General features: G+C 39.4%; 1 protein-coding gene across 1 annotated transcript in view; it reads left to right on the top strand.

The window, feature by feature from the left end:
• Nucleotides 1-18,901, top strand: part of dnah5l (dynein, axonemal, heavy chain 5 like) — a 233,743-nt gene that overhangs the window by 48,976 nt on the left and 165,866 nt on the right. Inside the window, exons 27-30 of the mRNA XM_052015789.1 lie at nt 4,121-4,239; nt 6,232-6,368; nt 10,440-10,602; nt 13,721-13,832. Of these exons, the coding sequence (XP_051871749.1) occupies nt 4,121-4,239; nt 6,232-6,368; nt 10,440-10,602; nt 13,721-13,832 (531 nt within the window). The remainder of the gene's footprint in view (nt 1-4,120; nt 4,240-6,231; nt 6,369-10,439; nt 10,603-13,720; nt 13,833-18,901) is intronic.

The raw sequence follows: 18,901 nt of genomic DNA, 5'->3' as shown, positions 1-18,901 counted from the left end.
TTGAAGAATTTTCAGCATATCCTCTCTCCTTACTGCAGTAATAGAACTCCTTGATTAATATTGCATTGCCACCTCCTCTGATACATCATCCTTTGTCCTGCCTGAAGAGTCTATATCCTAAATCATTGACTTGCCAGTCCTGTCCATCATTCAACCATGTCTTCATGATAGCAGAAGTATCACATTCCTGTATGTTAATCAATTTTGCTTGTCAGACTTCTAGCATTAAAATAGGTGCAATTCAACCTTGCATTCCTCCTATTTGACTGGAGACGTTTTTCTTTCTATATTTCTCTGTTCCACCACCTATTGCACGTACCCTGTGCCCCATTCCTCTCCCAACTTACTTTAATCTCCTACTCCCCCATAGCTTTAGCAAATGCTTCCTCACATCTCACAAAGATATTGGACCTGTTTCAATTCAGATGCAACCTGACTATCTTGCACAGGTCCCCACTTTCCCCAGAAATGATCCCAGTGATCCAGAAATCAAAAGCTTTCCCTCCTGCACCATCTCTTCAGCCACACATTCAGCTGAAATACGCTATTCCTATTCTCACAAGCATGTGGCACTGCAAAGACAATACTCCAAATGTGTTTTTGCCAAAGCCCTGTACAATTGCAGTAAGGTTTACTTAGTCTTGTACTCCAAATTTTTTCCAAGAAAATCCAACAGACCATTTACCTTCTGGCTTACTTGGTATGTTTTTATGTTAGTTTTCTACATTTCATGTTCCAGGACACACAGATCCTGCTGTATATCCCCGATTGTTAGTTTATTACTATTTAAAAATAATGTTTTTCTGTTCTTAGTACCAAAGTGAAAAATCTCACATTTTTCCACATCGTAATCACCTGGCAACCTTCTAGCCCACTTAATTGCTTTGGTGACACTTTGTGCCCTTGTCACACCTTACTTTCTCACCTAGCTTTGTAGCATTAGCAAATTTGGATACATTGCATTTGATTCCTTTTTAATAATTACAGATTGCTGAGTCATAAGCATTGATACCTGTGGAATCTGAACAATCCTCAATAAATTCCTTAGATTTATTGAAACACTATGAAAACCATATAATCACTATGATTTTTTATTTGTTATTGGTATTGGTTTATTATTGTCAAATGTACTGAGATACAGTGAAAAGCTTTGTTTTGTTTGTCAGACAGATCATGGCGTACACAATGACATTGAAGTAGTAAAAAGAAAACAGAATGTAGAATAGTATTGCAGTTTAGTGTATGAGAGGTCCATTCAAGAGTCTGATAAAGTGGGATAGAAGCTGTCCCTGAGTCTAGTAGACTTGCTCTCAAGCTTTTGTATCTTCTGCCTGACAGGAGGGAGGAGAAGATAGAATGACTGGAGTAGGAGAGGTCCTTGATCATGTTAGCTACTATACCGAGGTAGTGGGAAGTGTATGCAGAACCAATGGAAGGGAGGTTAGTCTGTGTGATGGACTAGGCTGCATACACAATTCTCTGCAATTTCTTGCGGTCTTGGGCAGAGCAGCTGTGATGCATCTGGATAGGATGGTGCATCTATAAATATTGGTAAGAGTCATCTGGGACATGCTGAATTTCCTTAGCTTCCTGAGGAAGTCGAGGTGTTGATGTGCTTTCTTGGTTGTAGCGTCCATGTGGCTGGACCAGGACAAATTGATGGTGATATTTACACCTCGGAACTTGAAGCTCTCAACCATCTCCACCTCAGCACCATTGATACAGACAGGGGTGTGTACTCCACCCCACTTCCCGAAGTCAATGACCAGCTCCTTTGAGGGAATGGTTGTTGTCTTGACACCATGCCACTAGACTCTCTGTCTCCTTCCTGTACTCTGTCTCATTGTTGTTTGTGAGCCTGCCCACTATGGTGGTGTCATCTGCAAACCTATAAGTGGAGTTAGAGCAGAAATGTATGGCCACAGTCGTGGGTGGATAGGGAATATAGTAAGGGGCTGAGGACGCAGTCTTATGGGGCACCGGTGTTGAGGGTAATCGTGGAGGAGATGTCGTTGCCTATCTTTACTGATTGCAGTCTCTTGGTCAGGAAGTCAGGTTGCAATTCTAGTTGCCTCATTCTGGTCGCCCCATTATAGGAAGAATGTGGTGGCTATGGAGGGGGTTTAGAAGAGGTTTACCAGGATGCTGCCTGGATTGGAGGGCATGTGCCACAAGGAGAGGTTGGACAAACTAGGGTTGTTTACTCTGGCGCAGTGCTGAGGGGAGGCCTGATAGAAGTTTATAAAATTATGATAGACATAGATATAGGAGACAGCCGTTATCTTTTTCCCAGGGTTGAAATGTCTAATACTAGAGGGCATGCATTTAAGCTGAGAGGGGGAAAGTTTGAAGGAGATGTGTGGGGCAAGTATTTTACACAGAGGATGGTGGGTGCCTAGAATGCACTGCCAGGGTTGGTAGTGGAGGGAAATACAATAGAGGCCTTTAAGAGGCTCTTATATAGGCACATGAATATGCAGAGACTAGAGGGATATTAACCATGTGCAGGCAGAAGAGATTAGGTGTCATTAGCTTAATTAGTTTGGCACAACATCATGGGCCGAAGGGCCAGTTCTTGAGCTGTACTGTTCTATGTTCTCTGTTTAAGTCAAGACTCCAGTTGCAGAGCAGGGTGCAGAGTCCTAGGTCTAGGTGTTTGACAATAAGTTAGGAGTCTGATGTAGGTGCATTTGTTATCCAGATGTTCCAAAGATGAGTGTAGGGCCAGGGAGATGGCATCCACTGTGAACTTGTTTTGGTGGTAGGCGAATTGCAGTGGGGCAATTTCCTTAATAATGGATCTCAGCATTTCCTAACAATCGATGTCAGACTATGGATAGGTACATAGAGAGATATGGGCCAAATACAGGCAAATGGGACTAGCTTAGGTCGCCACATTGATTGGCATGGACAAGTTGGGCTAAAGGGCCTGTTTCCATTCTGTATAACTCTGACTCTAAGACTAAGTGGCCTGCAGTTCCCTATTTCCTCTCTACTTTTTTGAATAATGGTGTTACATTTTCTGCCAATACACTGATACCATTCTGGAACCTAGGGAATTTTGGAAGGTTATCACCACTACACCATGCCAGCCACTTGGTTTAGCAGGTTAGAGTAGAGATTAACAGGTCCAGGTCCAGGGGATAGTTGGTTTTCAGTTTCATTAATTTCTTTAGTCTCTTCCTAGAGCAACATTAATAACTAATAGTTCCTCCCATTAGAACTATTTTTCTCAATTAATACCTTCATTGTCTTTTCTATTGTGAAGATAGAGCTAAATTATTTGTTTAATCTTAACCATTTCCAGCTTCTACATTATAACTTCCCCTGATCTAACATTAATGATTGCTAGCAAAAAATAAACTACTTGTTTATTAATGACTGCTGGCAACAAATAAAACGGACCATCCCAGATGCTGCTTAACCCACTAAGTTCTTCCAGCAGTTTATTTTTTGCTCCGAATTCCAACATCTGCAGCCTCTTATGTTTTCATTTAAGGTTGCTATCACATGTGTTTTATTATAGGCAGGTACCCCTATTTGCAAGCTGTGACTTGCATCTAAAAGCTAAAGGTGATGAAGGTCAGAAGTAACTCAATGGTACATTTGTAAAATATTATGGATATGTACAAAAATAATTAGTGGAATACTGACAACAGTACAAAGCTCTGTTTAGGCCCCACCTGGAGAAATGTATTCCATGTAGATATATTCAATTTATAGAGAGTCCAGTGTGAATATACCATAATGAAGAGATTCTATGGAAGTTATATTTTATAAAACAAGTAATTAAAGGGTAATTTGATCAATTTTTTTTTGAAGATACTGAGGGAAAGTTAAAGAATCTAGGTCAATTTGTAGTTATGTTGAGGCTCTTATCAGAGTCTTGCAATTCACCACCAAAATCAAACTGTAACCAAGATGGGCAACTGGGTAAAAAGTGGAACCACTCCATTTTAATTGCTTGCCTCCCCCACAGCTGTCAAACAGGGAAAGGTAGAAGTCCACTTCATCCTTCATTGAGATTCTACAGTACTTTCAACTAAGGTAAAATATATACATTAAGTAAATATTTAATATTTTTATAGCTATCTAACCCTTCAAAATTTCTGTGTGACAGGTTGTGCAGACACAGAATATACTTATAAAAGTGGAACCTGCAATGAAGACTGATCTGTTGGATGGGGTAAAAATCTTCCAATCCAACGTTCAGAATTTTTATCAAGACTATGATACTAAGTAAGTGTGGGAGGAAACATTACATAATAGGAAATAGAGTAATATAATGTAATGCAAACAATATTATTAGAGAAATGACTGCCGATCATACCATTAATAGATTTATATTTCTGAAGTGAGCTTTAATTGGAGAGTTTCTGCTAGGAGTTTCAGTATATGTGCTGCACAAACATCATACAGGGTGTGGCAGTAAGTTGACTACTTTTTTTAAGAAAGCTGCTCATGAATGAACCATTTTTGAGTTTAATGTATTCATAGCCAAATATAACAGGCACTACATTAAAAAAGATAGCACACAATCATTTCTTTTCCCAATCAGTGACAAATAGAAGACAAGCCCGTTAGTGATCTCTTCTTTTTGGAACTGGTATTCTGAAGAGGATGTTCAATTTTATCTGGATAAACAGAGTGCTGCATTTTCACATACATTAATGCCATGAATTTTGAATCTGACTTGTACGTTCGATTGGGTTTAGTTGGTCGTCTATGAGCAGTCCACAAGCTGCATTCAGGATTGCACATACCCTTTACAGTATATTATTTTATGAATCATAAACTTTATAATGGTATAATAGGGCCCACATGATCTGAACTAAGTATTATTTCACTTATACCTTACTTTCTGCGATGAAAGAAGCAACATTGCCTTCAATGAGAGATGGGGTAAGTTCAAGAGAGATATGCAGAGCAAGTTTTTTTACACAGAGAGTGGTAGGTGGCTAGAATGTGCTGCCAGGGGTGGTAGTGGAGGCAAATATGGCAGACATTTAAGAGGCCCTTAGATAGGCACATGAATATGCAGAGAATGGAGGGATATGGATCTTTTGTAGGCAGAAGGGATTCGTTTAGTTAGGCATTTAATTATTAGTTTAATTAGTTCAGCACAACTTCAAGGGCTGAAGGGCCTTTTCCTGTGCTGTACTGTTCTATGTTCTATGTAAGTAGTGTTGGCCATTCCCCCACATTTTTACGAGAACGCGCGAAGTCCTCTGCTCAGTTGAAATCAATTTCTTCCACGTTCCTTGACACTGAATGCAGGCTTTCCGCCAGGCTTCACAATTCATCAAGTATTTTTATGTGTACACATTTGTAAGCCTTTTATAAGATTACTGGCCTTTTATAAGATTTGTGTCAAGGGTATATGAATCGGCTTGGACTTGATGGGCTGAAGGGCCTGCTTCCATACTGAATGACTCTGTGACTCCATGGCTCTATAATGATTCTAGCTCGGTGAGTGATAGAGGGGTGCAATTAACTAAGCAGTTAATAGTACAGTTGATACCATATGGAATTTAAAGATGCTTTCACTAATGCTGCTTGTTTGAGGTCATTGAGCTACTGGATCATTTCTTCTAAGAATTTTTGACATTGTCCTTCATGGCTATTTGCTCCCATTGCCTTCTGAGCTTGTGTTTGGAGGGCATTCTAGTTCCTGTGAACAGAAAACATCCCGGTTGCTGTGCATTTCCTCCACAGAAGTCTCAAGTGCAATATACAAAAAAAGTGTAGCCCCATTTTCTCCAATCTACCATTTTTCATTTGCAGGCCAGATTTACTTCCTACTCTACTGTCAAAACTGTCTACTTTCATATTATACCTCACCTTTAAGAGGTTCATTTATAACTGAGGACACCATGCCCCCCTTTTCCAACAATATTGCATTGAAAATTAGAAACTGATGTACCAGTAGATGTTTAACAGAACTGGGTGACAATGCACAGGGTTGGAAATGATTCCAATAACAAAGTGAGGCTTTCAGATAAAGTTTCTTCAAGATTAATGCAACTGAAAGATGAGCAGCTCCATCAACAGTGAATTATTCTATTATTGTTTGTTTAACTTCAAATTGAAGAATTAATAATGATAAAGTAACTTCCAGTCCTAACCTCCTGAATTGTTTATTTGTCTTTATATTGTCCAAACTATTAGAAGCTGAATCCAAGTGTTACTGAAAGAAGTCATTTACCTGTGCTTTGTGATTTTACATTACAGAGGCCCTGGTGTTGAAGGCCTTCCACCTCAAGAAGCTAACGAAAGGCTGCAAATCTTTCAGACAAACTTTGATGAGCTCTGGCGGAAATTTACTACTTACTCTGCAGGAGAAGAACTCTTTGGGCTGCCCGTTATTGGTACCAGTTGTCTATTATATTGCTTTCTACATTTCAAATCAAATAAGTCTTCAGCTTTTTGATATAATTGGGTAAAATAACTTCCTCCATTCAAATAAAAATGATTAGAATGTTGATGGGCTAATAAGAGAGATGGTGTCACAAGCAAACATGAAAACATAAAATTAGAAGCAGAAGTAGGCCACTCAGCCTCTCAAATCTGCTCTGCCATTTATTAAGACCATGGCTGATCCAATTGTAACCTTAGTTTCATATTTCAATTTACCTGCAGTCACCTTTCATCTTGCACCCCCACTTTCTTATCAAGATTTCATCTACCTCTGCCTTAAAAATACTTAGAGACAGTTTCTAATTCCTTCGAGGAAGGTGAATTCCATAGACTCTGAGATAAAACATTTCCCCTCGTCTATGTCTTAAATGGACAACCCCTTATTTTTAAACAATGACCCCTGGTTCTAGATTCTAGATTACATTCCCAGGGTATTATACTGTTGATATGTTGTTTTTCATTCCTTATCATCATTATGTAAAACTGACAGTGACTATGGAGAAAAAGAGAAATGCAGGAGTTACTGTGACTGATATCTGCTCTGTACAGTGCACAGTCTTTGCCAATGGAATCCACGCAGAGGTTACTGTAATTGTGTGAAGACAAGCTAATTATCCACTAGTTTGCACTAAAGACAAATGTAACAGTTAATGTAATCAGGAACAGTTGAGCTTTTAATGTGGTCATTAGTGCTGAAAATCCTGTCTGTCCCTAAAATTAATGCTGCCAGTGTCTAAATCTCTTTCCCTCAGAAGAATGAAAAAAGACAAGAAAGAAAGACTTGTATTTATATAACATCTTTGGTAGTCCCAGTTAGTCTCAAATCTTTACATTTAATGAAGTACTTTTGATACATAATTATTGTCATATTATATAAAACAAGCTCCCACACCACTTTAACTCAGTTAAACTGCCATTAACTGAGCTGGCAGAATTCTGAGGACAAAGCTTTCAGACAGAGTCTGCAGCTAGTATTATATGAGTCAACACAAAAGAAAATCCCACTTGACCACATCCTCACCACTCTATCTGTTGCAGGCACATCTGTCCAAAACAGCTTTGGTAGTAGGGAGCACCACACAGTCCTTGTAGAGACAAACTCCTGCCTTAAACAGTGAGGGTTCTGTGTATGGTACTACCATCATATTATGTGGGACAGAACCAGAACAGTTCCAGCAACTCAAAATTGGACAGCCATGAGGCACTGTGGACTGTCAATGGCAGCAGGAATGTAACAACCACAATCTGTTAGGGCATGTTGCTTACCCTAGCATTACAATCAAGTCAAGAGGTCAACCCAAATTCATTTAAAAGTGCAGAAGGATATACCAGGAGCAGTACTAGGTGTGCCTATAACTGAGGTCCCAAGCTTGCAAAGTCAAACATCTGTGTAAAACAACAAAAACAGCATGCAATAGGGAAAACTAAACAATCCCACAACCAACGGATCAGAGCAAAGTTTTCTCACGTTTGTGAATGGTTGCAGAAGGAGCACCAAGAACAGTCCTTTCCTCAATGATGGTGGTGCCCAGTACCTGAACACCAAAAGCAAGGCTGAAGTATTTGCAACTATGTTCAGCAGAAGTGCTGAGTAAATGATCCATCTCAACCTCCTTTGAAATCCTTAGTATCACTGAAGCCAGTCTTCAACGAAATCACATGATGTCATGAACCATCACAGGGCATTGGATACTGCAACGGTTATGGGACTAGATAACATCATAGCAGTAGTAATGAAGCTTTGCGCTCCAGAACTGTCCAAACTGTTCTAGTACAGTTACAACCCTGGCACCTACCTGAATTTGTAGAAAATTGCTCACCATTGACTTGTCCACAAAGAGTAGGACAAATCTAATTTGTCTAATTATTGACCAATCAGTCTGCTTTCAATCATCAGCAAAGTGGTGGAAGATGTCATCATCATTGTTATGAAGCTCCACTTACTTACCAGAAACCTGGTCAATAATGCTCCCTCTGGATCTTTCAGCACCGCTCAGCCCTAGACTTCATCATTGCCTTGATTCAAACATGGACTAAAGAGTTGCATTCCACAGATGAGGTGAGGGGGACTTCCCTTGACAGCTCGGCAGCTTTTGACTGAGGGCAGCATCGAGGATCCCTGGTAAAAATTAAGTTTGTGGGCATCAAGGAGAAATCACTCCAATAGTTGGAGTCATGCCTTGAGGAAAAGTAACTGTTGTAGTTATTGGAGATCAATAATTCCAGTCCCAGCCCATTGAGCTACTAGGGCAGTGTCCTAGGTCTAACCATCTTCAGCTATTCCTTCCTTCATAAAGCCAGAGTAGGGATGTTTGCTGATGATTGTACAACATTTATTCCATTCTGGGCTTTTTAGAAAATGCACAGCTAGACCAAGACAACATTCAAACTTGTCTTCCCTGATGGCAAGTAACACTTGTGCCACACGGGTGTATCTTCAGATGATGGAATCTAACCATCTATGTTTGACATTCAGTGGCTTTACCAGTGTCAAGTGTGTCATCAATAACATCCTGGGGGAATCTCCATTGATCAGAAAAGCAACTGATCCAGTGACATAAATATCATGACTTTAGGATCAGGTCAGAGGTTGGGCATTTTGTGACAAGAGAACTACCTACTGACACCTCGAAACAAGTTTTACTATGTACATGAAATAAGTCTAAATGAAGTAAGCATGAAGGAATACTCTGCACATGCCTGATGAGTGTATTTCCAATAATAAAGAAGCTTGATTGCACTCAGGACAAAGCAGCCTTTGATTGGCATCTCAACCCCACACTCAACACTCATTCTCTCCATTGTGGCTGCATTGAGCACAGCAGTTACTCATTTATGCTTCTCTGACAACCCCTCCCAAACCTGTGACGTTAACCAGAAGGACTGCAGCAGTTCACATAAGTGCTCACAAAATTCTTCGGTGATGAGGGATTGTTTCACTGTTAAAATAAGTTATTATACTGAGGGCAACTAGAGCTGGACAATAAATGCTGCCCTGGCCAGTGATGCCCACATTCCAAAAAATGAAAATGAACTTGGCAGCTAATTTGCACTCAGCAGCCAATCACAAACTATCCAAACACTTTTCTGATTTCTACACCCTTCTCTACTTCAACTGATGACCTAAATCTTTCCCAGCACCTCCCCTGGCCCTAAGATCATGCATGACATGGAATTTTGTAACAGCGCGTTTTCAAACAGTAGTTTTGTTGGCTTGCTTCGCACAGAAATTAATACCATTCAAGGCACCAAAGAAATTCTAGGCCAATCTATTGTTGTGCTGTTGGTTAATGGACAAGTATTGACTAGGACCAGCATAATCTTTCTTCTCTTGTTCATAATTGTGCCATGGCATCTTTTCTATAAATCTGAAAGAAGTTGGCCCTCAGTATAACAACTTATTTAAAAGACATCACCTTTAACAGTGAAACAATCCTTCATCACTGAAGAATTTTGTGCTCATGTCTCTGAAGTGGAACTTCAATGCACAAAGTTACTGATAAGAGGCTGTACACTTGAGCCACAGTTGATATTTATTTGCATTAGTTTTGCAGATCTTTTTAAACAAATGCAATTTTTATTTCTCTTTTATGACTTGCCTTTAATCCCAATCTTTATTTAAGTTTCAGCATAATGACATAATTACAATTTATTCTTCTTGTGCTTTTATTTTACTCCTAATTTGGAATTATTGTGTACATGTGATAATTGTTCAAACAGATTGGTCAAAAACTCTCCTTACACTTTATTCTGCTTACAAGTGGCTCAGCTTCCCTTTCACATTAGATCAGGCACCTGAAAACTAGAAAACCCATAAAAGGCCAGAAATCTCTGGGAAATTGAACAGATCTCACAACAGCTACAACAAAATCCAAGCCATTTGTTATACTTTCTTGTGTAAGCTTCTGGGAGGACAGCATTTGTGTCAAAATCTTTTAAGAATAAAGTGCAGAAAAAATACTTTGAAGTATTCTTTTTGGGAATTAAAATTGCATGTTTTTTTTCTTTTTGTTATAAACTAGATTATCCTGATTTACAGAGAATAAGACGTGAACTCACCTTACTTCAGAAATTGTATGGTCTGTATAATTCAGTTATCGATAATGTCAGTGGTTACAATGACATTTTGTGGAGCGAGTTGGATGTTGAAAAAATCAACAATGAACTTCTGGATTTTCAGAACAAGTATGTAGAGCTTACACAGGACGTATTTAATTTAACAGCTTTCCTTGGCATTGTCCAATGTGAGTTAGAGGTTACAATGTTTAATAATTGGTCCGGTACATGAGATCATATGGGAACCAGAGTGAGCTAGCCAGCTGTATACAAAATTGGCTTAGCAGAATGAGTCAGAGGGTGGTAGTGGAGGGTCATTTTTCAAATTGCAGACCTATAACCAGGAGTGTGCCACAGGGATCAGTGCTGGGTCTCCTGTTGTTTGTCATATATTGGATGAGAATGATTAGTTATTTTGTTGATGACACCAAAATAGTGGTATGGTGGACAGTGAAGAAGGTTGTCTAAGGTTACAACAGGATCTAGATCAAATGGGAAGGTGAGCAAAAAATGGCAGATGGAATTTAACTCAGATAAGACAGGCCTAGGGGTACAAGTACATAGTTCCCTGAAAGTGGTATGCTTGCCTTCATCAGACAGAGCATTGAGTACAAGAGCTGAGACGTCATGTTACAGCCGTACAAGATGCTGGTGAGACCACACCAAGAATATCATGTGTATCATGTGCAGTTCTGGTGGCCATAGTATAGGAAGGACTTGATTAAGCTACAGAATATACAGAAAAGATTCAGAAGGGTGTTGTGGGAACGAGGGGGGTGGGTGGGGGTGCCGGGTCTTGAGTTATAAGGAGAGACTGGATAGGCAGGGACTATTTTGCCTGGAGTGAAGGAGGCTGAGAGGTGATGTTATAAAGGTTTATAAAAGTATGAGAGGCATAGGTAAGCTGGATGGTCACAGTCTTTTTCCCATGGCAGGGGAATCTAAAACTAGAGAGCATAGATTTAAGGTCAGAGGGGAAAGGAGACCTGAGGGGCAAGCTTTTCACACAGAGGATGGTGAGTATATAGAACAAGCTGCCAGAAGAAATGGCAGAGGCGGGTACGGTTACAATGTTTCAAAGACATTTGGACAGGTCCATGCATGGAGGGGTATGAGCGATATGGGCCAAATGCAGGCAAATGGAAAAGAGATCAGGAAGGCACCTTGGTTGGCATGGATGAGTTTGGCCGAAGGGCACGTTTCTGTGCTTTGTAATTCCATGACTCTAACAGTATAGGGACACATCAATGTTGATGAGTCACAGTAGCTGAAAATGAAAATTTAATCTTAATTTACTTAAAATCGTAGTTGCATTGCAGCTAATAATAGCTTTGTGCAATGATTTAATCTGCGCCCTATCTGAGTGAAACTACACCTGCTTTGTTAGAATGTAATCTGTACGTGCTTGGTTACAAGCAACTCTGTACATGGTTCAAAAGAGAGAGTTCTAGCTGGGCTTAATTAAAAATAATTCTATGCTTTCTTGACTAGAGAGGTTTCTTTGAAAGCCTGATTGGAGAACAGATAGGATATCCTTAGAGAAAATTCTGCCCCTGCTTGGTTAGAGAGAGCTCTCCATCTGTTCAATTAGAAAAAAAATGCTCTGTACGTCCCTACTTTGTAATACTAGGTTAGGCAGAGCTCTTCAAATCTGGTTAAAAGGATTGTTTTGCTTATAGTTCCTTAGAGGTAGCTCCGTACATGTTTAGTTTAGTGAGTGCTTTTGTTTGCTTGGTTAGCACGTGTCCTTTGCATGCTTGTTGGAGGGAGTTTAGAAGATCTTTGCTTGGTTATAGAAAAGTTAGTTGGAGAGAGAGCATGGTGGACATTTGATTAGGGGAGTTTGATTTGGGAAATTTGAGAAAGCTTACCAATTTAAAAATAACTCTGCATGTGTGATACTGTGTTAAACAGTACAACGTTGTATACTCAGATAACATTTTTAATGACAGATCACCAATTAACCTTTCAACCTTGAGAGATGAAGTTCAAATTTGGGCATAGATAAAGCATTGGTTAAAAGGGAGAACGCAGTGGGTACTTGTTAATGGTGTCCCAGGGATTTACCTTGGGACCATTTCCGTTTTTAACTGGATTCAGGAACTCAGTGGAAATCTACAAAATTTACAAATAACTGCATAGGAGGGACAATGGAATCAAAAGAGGTAACTACTGACAGGAAGGAGATGGATGGGGAATAGTTGCCAGGCTCCAGAACACAAGCAGACTATTCTCAGCTTAGGAGTCCAGGTATCTTGGAAAATACAAAAGGGCATGGGGGACATGGAGTTCAGTGGGATCCAGCTAAAGGAAATATAAATTTTCTTGTTGGTCTCATAGTCCACAAAAGAATGTAATAAACTTAAATTGGTCTCTTGTGTTTCCCTTTACTTGGTGAGAAAGCTGGATCCCCTGTTGGCCCAGGTTTGAATTAAAATTGCAAACAGATTTTGAACCATAAAAAACTTTCCAGCTTCAGGCAGAGATTGGCAGGGTGAGGAGAGTGGTGACAAGTAGCTACCTGTTTGGTAGTGCAGATTAAATAGAGATCAGCTGGATCCAGGCAGCCAATAATAGCCTACCACCCTGGTTTCTGGAAGGTGGGTGGCATTAAAATGCATTCCTTTATTTACATTTAAAATTGTAATGTTATAGTGCCATTGCTTCATTCATTTGAAGGCTCAAACTGCTGGCTTGCCCAAGGTAGTCACATTGATGCATTTGGAAATAGACAGGACAGACTGATGGAATTATATCAATTTATGGGGATTATAAACTGCCCAAGGAATCCAAAAGAAGTGAAAAACAGCAATAAAGAGAATAAACTATTAGGAAAGTTAAAGTCACTGAAAAATCATCACCTGTGGCTTACCAATGCCATAAGTTCAGCATTGGTAGGAGTTTCAGGAGTCAAAGCTACCTGAAGGTTTTTCCCATGAGGGAGCCAATGCCGATTTTTCTCAAGGGATTAGATGTGTTTACATGATTTCATCATAGTTTAAATATACTGAACATAGCATAATTGATTAGTCAAATTATTTCCTTTAATTGTGTAACTTTTAATATTCTTATTATTTTATATTGGGCCTGAATAAATGGTAAAATAAAATTAAAAGTTGACACATTTTGTAAAGTGATGAAAGCCAATATAATTTCCGAATTCTAAAGAATATATTGGACTTATAGAAAAATAATTCAAATTTCTTTAATATTCAATATTTAAAATTCTTTATTTTTTTGTGTGCAGAATACGGAAATTACCCAAAGCCTTGAAGGAGTGGCAAGCTTTCAATGACTTGAAGAAGAAGATTGATGACTTCAGTGAAACTTGTCCATTGCTTGAAATGATGGCAAACAAAGTGAGTTAATTTTTGATTTATTGAAAAGATAAGGAAATATTTTAGTAAAGTACAGCAAAAAAAATGGAAATTAACTTTTTAGTGAGAAAGACAACGCCCAATTGACAGTCTATATGTTTGTTTTCTTTTGATACTATGAGATTTTATGTCCATCTCTGAATAATTTTCACTCTAATATTTCCAGTCAGTATGGTAGCATACTGGTTAAATTACCAAACCAATAAACAGAAGCTTAGACTGCTCATCCAGGGATAGGAGTTCAAATCTGACCATGGTCGCTGGGGAATTTAAATTAAAAAATGAATATTTTTTTAAATAATCTAAACAATCTAGTATTACTAATCATAATGATCAAACTGCTAAAAAAAATCTATTCCTTTTTGAAGAAAATCTTTCACCTTTACCCATTCTTATTGACTTGTAACTACCCTCTGAAATGACTCAGCAAGCCATTTATTTAGGGGCAATTAGGAATAGGTAGTAAATGGTGGCTTGTCAGTGACGTCCACAACCTAGAATAAATAAAAGAATATTTTTAATTAATGTGCTTCTAAACATCTTGTTTATATAGATTGAAGCTACTGAATTCAAAATAAGATCCGAGGATAGAAGAGAGGGAAAATAGCTTTGGCTAAGGAGCCAAGTGTTCTTGTATATTCTATTTTTTTCATGTGCTGATATTATAGAGTAAAAATCTAATGGAGGATAAGATAATTTCTGCACTGAGCTGATGGATAAGGAGATAACTCCACATTTGCAACATATTGGAGGAATTTCATAATACCCTAAGACTGTGCATAACAAAGAGCCAACATGAAGTATAAGGAAACTGATAACATAGCAGCTACCATTGCTTTAGTAGATGCCTTCAGCTTGAAAGCCAGATGTCCATAAACTTTCTAATAAAGGGAGATTTGATCAAAATTTTCAAGGTATTGTGGAATTGATCAGGCAGATAGAGAGAAATTAAAATTTCTGCAGTTTCAATTCAGCTTGTTTACCTCACTCATCAGAAATGGTTTTTGTTTCCCTCAAAGCTTTTGTTGAGCTGTTGATCAAAATTAAGTTTCCACTGGTGTCTGTTCCTCTTGGTCTCCATTGTTTTCTTCTTCTTTCTCTCTTCTCTATAACTTTTGAAGAGGTGATCAAGAGGATTGACAGGGGCAGGGTGTTAGAGGTTGTCTGCATGGACTTTAGCAACGCTTTTGACAAGGTCCCACATGGTAGATTGGTCCAGAAGGTGAGATCACATGGAATCTAGGGTGAACGAGCCAATTGTATACAAAATTAGCTTGGTAGAAGGAGTCAGAGTGTGGTAGTGGAGGGTTGTTTTTCAGATTGGACACCGTGACCAATGGTGTGCTGTAGGGATCGGGGCTGGGTCCTCTGTTCTTTGTCACATACATTAATGATTTGGATGAGAAAGTAGAAAGTAAAACATGATTAGTAAATTTGCAGATGACACTAAAATTAGTGCTATAGTGGACAATGAAGAAGGTTGTCTAAGGTTACAACAGGATCTAGATCAAGTGGGAAAGTGGGCAAGGGAATGGCAGATGGAATTTAACTCAGACTGGTGTGAAGTGATGCATTTTGGGAAGTTAAACCAGGGCAGGACATATACAGTGAATGACAGGGCCTGAAGGTGTTGTAGAACAGAGAGACCTGGGGGTCTACATCGTTCCCTGAAAGTGGTGACGCAGACAAGATGGTGAAGAAGGTGTTTGGCTGCTTGCCTTCATCAATCTGAGCACTTGAGTACAAGAGTTGGGACATCATGTTACAGCTGTAGGAGACATTGGTGAGACTGTATCTGGAGATTGTGTGCAGTTCTGGTTTCCATTATAGGAAGGATGTGATTAAACTAGAGAAGGTGTTCAAAAATTTCACACTTGTGTTGCCGGGACTGGGGGCTTGAGTTATGTAGAGAGACTGGATAGGCTGAGACTGTTTCCTCTGGAGCGAAGCAGGCTGAGGGACGTTATAGAGGTTTATAAAATCATGAGGGACATAGATAAGGTGGAAAGTCAAAGTTTTATTTTCCCTAGGATAGGGGAATCTTGAACTAGAATGCATAGGTTTAAGGTGCAAGGGGAAAGATTTAAAAGGGATCTGAGAGGCAAGTTTTCCACATAGAGGGTGGTGAGTATATGGAATGAGCTGCCAGAGGAAGTGGTAGAGGAAGGTACAATTACAATGTTTAAAAGACATTTGGACAGGTTCATGGATAGGGAAGGTTTAGAGGGGTATGGGCCAAATGCAGGCAAATGGGACTAGGTCATGAAGGTACTTTGGTCAGCATGGATGTGTTGGGCCAAAGGGCTTGTTTTCTGTGCTGTATAACTCTATGACTCCATGCTTGACTCCTAGTTCTATTGAAAGCTCAATAATCTGGAATGTCAACTCCATCTTCCTCTCCACAGACTGCCTGATCTCCTGAATATTTTCAGCAGTGTTTATTTTTATTTGCGATAACTTTTTTCTGTTCCTTTGGGTGTCTTGGACCAGTGGCCTAGTCAAAAAAATTAGAAGCAGGACTTCCATAAAGTGAGGAGAAGCTTCACGTAAAGGGTGGTAGAAATTTGAAAATCAATTGTGATTGTCAGCTGTTAATTTTATAAAAGAGATTGATAATTTTTTGTTAATCATAAACATTTATGAAATGGCCTACTGCATTGCCTAGAAATTGAATTGTGTAGTATCGATATTTTTCAGTGCTAGGCAATTCAGAATTGATCTTACCGGAGTAAATTGCATGAGTGATCATTTCCGGGTGAAACTGTGCCAATCAGAAATCTAGATTGGGCACTGACAGACACTCTGTTGATGTCAGGGCACCTCACAACACAGCATCCGAACTAACTGTAGTTTGCCTAACCCCCTCCTAAAGTTCACAGCAGGTACTCAAGCTAACAGGGAATGTTTGTAGCAGCGTTTAGCTATTGAGCTGCTCATTCACTGAATGCCCTCGTGCTAACACCACTGGCGATACTTTATTACTGTCAGGATAGACATTTTAAGTGACCCGGGGACTTTGGGATAATAGACACAGAAATGTCCATCTGTGAAAAATCTATTCATAGATGGTCCATAGAGACGCCAAGTTGTCTCTAGATCTCTCTAATGAGCAATGCATTCACAGTCTTGGGTTTCTGAAGGCTTTAATAACTGAAATCTGTGACATTCTATAAGATGACCTTCGGCCATGCTCTCGTGCCTAACTGCTCCCTCTTTGGAAGTCAGTTTCACAGTATCTTTCAAATTCCTGGCCTCTACTTCACTCCAAAGTGGCCACTGCTGATTTCTATCTTATTTATCAGCTTGATGCTCACTGCAACATTAGAAAGGTTGCCCAGGCTCTGTGCTTATGAAGAAATTACTTAGTTTATTGATTACATTGAGGGGCAGGTGGGGTTTGCTAGCATTGCTGAATTCCCCAAGGTGAACTCATGGGCCCATAAATGACTCCCGTGAAGAACCAGGATCTGTTCATTAATAATTAATAAATAAATAATAATTCATTAAATAAATTCCACCCTTTAAATATGCATATCACTGTGGGTCATGAGAATAATATTATGATAGCCAGTGCCATATTTCCTGACAACTCTTGTGACTCCCTTACCCTTGGGGAATTTGTACTACTAGACACTTTCAGCACTAATCTGAGAGGTGGATCTTGAGGAACAGGGGTTACTCTCTGGTTCTATTGCTTTTGACTCCTGTTCCTACTCCAACCACCACCGCTGTGCACTCATACAATGACTGTCATGCAAGATGGGGAGAATAGCAGAAAACAACAGTTTCTGGAAAATGAGAACATAATAAGCATTAAATGTTAGCTGCTCATTCCATCAATCTGTCAATATCTCCTTGAAGTTCTTACTATTTTCCTTATATTATGCCTTCAAGTTTTGTTTCATCCACATATAAGGAAATTGTGCCCTCTAGAGCCAATTCCAAGTCATTAAACTATGTCAAGAAAAGCAGTAGTCCCAGTATTAATCTTTGAAGAACATTGTATACTCTAATCCAGTCTGAAAATCAACCATTTCAAACACTATTTCACCTATTCATGTCCCTTTTAAGGCTGGCACAAATGAAGGCTCCTTGAGAACCAACCATATCAAGTAGATATTTCATCTCTCCATGCAACCTTACTTATATGCTTCAGCCTCTCATAGCAGTCCCTCCCTCATAGGTAGCCCCCTCTATTGTAGGAAGGACAGACTAAGCAGGGGAGAAGAATCATGAGATAGGAATCAGTTTGACATTGGAGGCCATGCTCATTCATTGCCAGTATTACATGGCAGCTATGGCATCAGTGGAATTGTTTCAATGTTACAACAAGGCATTCCTTTTCACTTGTAAAGCTTCACTCTCTGTCTGGTGACAATCAAGATTACCTCTGACATGTTGACTTGAAGTGCTTTCTTACCAGGTGAGGCATTACAGGATATCCAGTAATTCCTGGAGCTGCCAGACCACCGTGACTCCTCACTGCACATTGAGAACGCATTTAAACATTCACAGCTGAGGTGCAAAACCTGAGAAACCCACCCCCCCCCCCCCCATCTGGGTGGTCTCCCTTCCATCTATTTACTTTCTAGCCAAATGAAGGAGTTAAAGACATTGATTGGCTGAGTCAGGGTTCATAATTCTCTTGCATTGTCCACTTTTGCATTGTCAATGGTTTTAATGATTGCAACTCAGTGAGGTAGATACATGCAGTTATTTTGCACCACTTATATTGAAAGCTAGTCTCTTTGATAGGTTGTGTTTTTTTTAACAGAAGGCCTGTTCATTTGAATTCATGAACCTCAAGGATGTGGTATAAAACATTGAAAAATGCACATGCTAGAAATCTGAAATAAAAACAGAAATGCTAGAATTACTCAGAAGGTCAAATAGCAATTCTTGGAAAGAGAAAAAGAGTTCATGCTTCAGGTCAATGACCTGTCAACATTAACTATATTTTTTTCTCCTGACCTGTCGGGTATCTTACAGCATTTTCTGTTTGTACTCTGTCACTGGGAGGGACTGCTGCTGGTTCACCTCCCACAGCACAT

Source organism: Pristis pectinata, chromosome 5 (assembly GCF_009764475.1).
Source record: "Pristis pectinata isolate sPriPec2 chromosome 5, sPriPec2.1.pri, whole genome shotgun sequence".
NCBI lineage: Eukaryota > Metazoa > Chordata > Chondrichthyes > Rhinopristiformes > Pristidae > Pristis > Pristis pectinata.
Note: the sequence above shows the minus strand (reverse complement) of the source record. Positions and strands in the feature narration are given on the sequence as shown.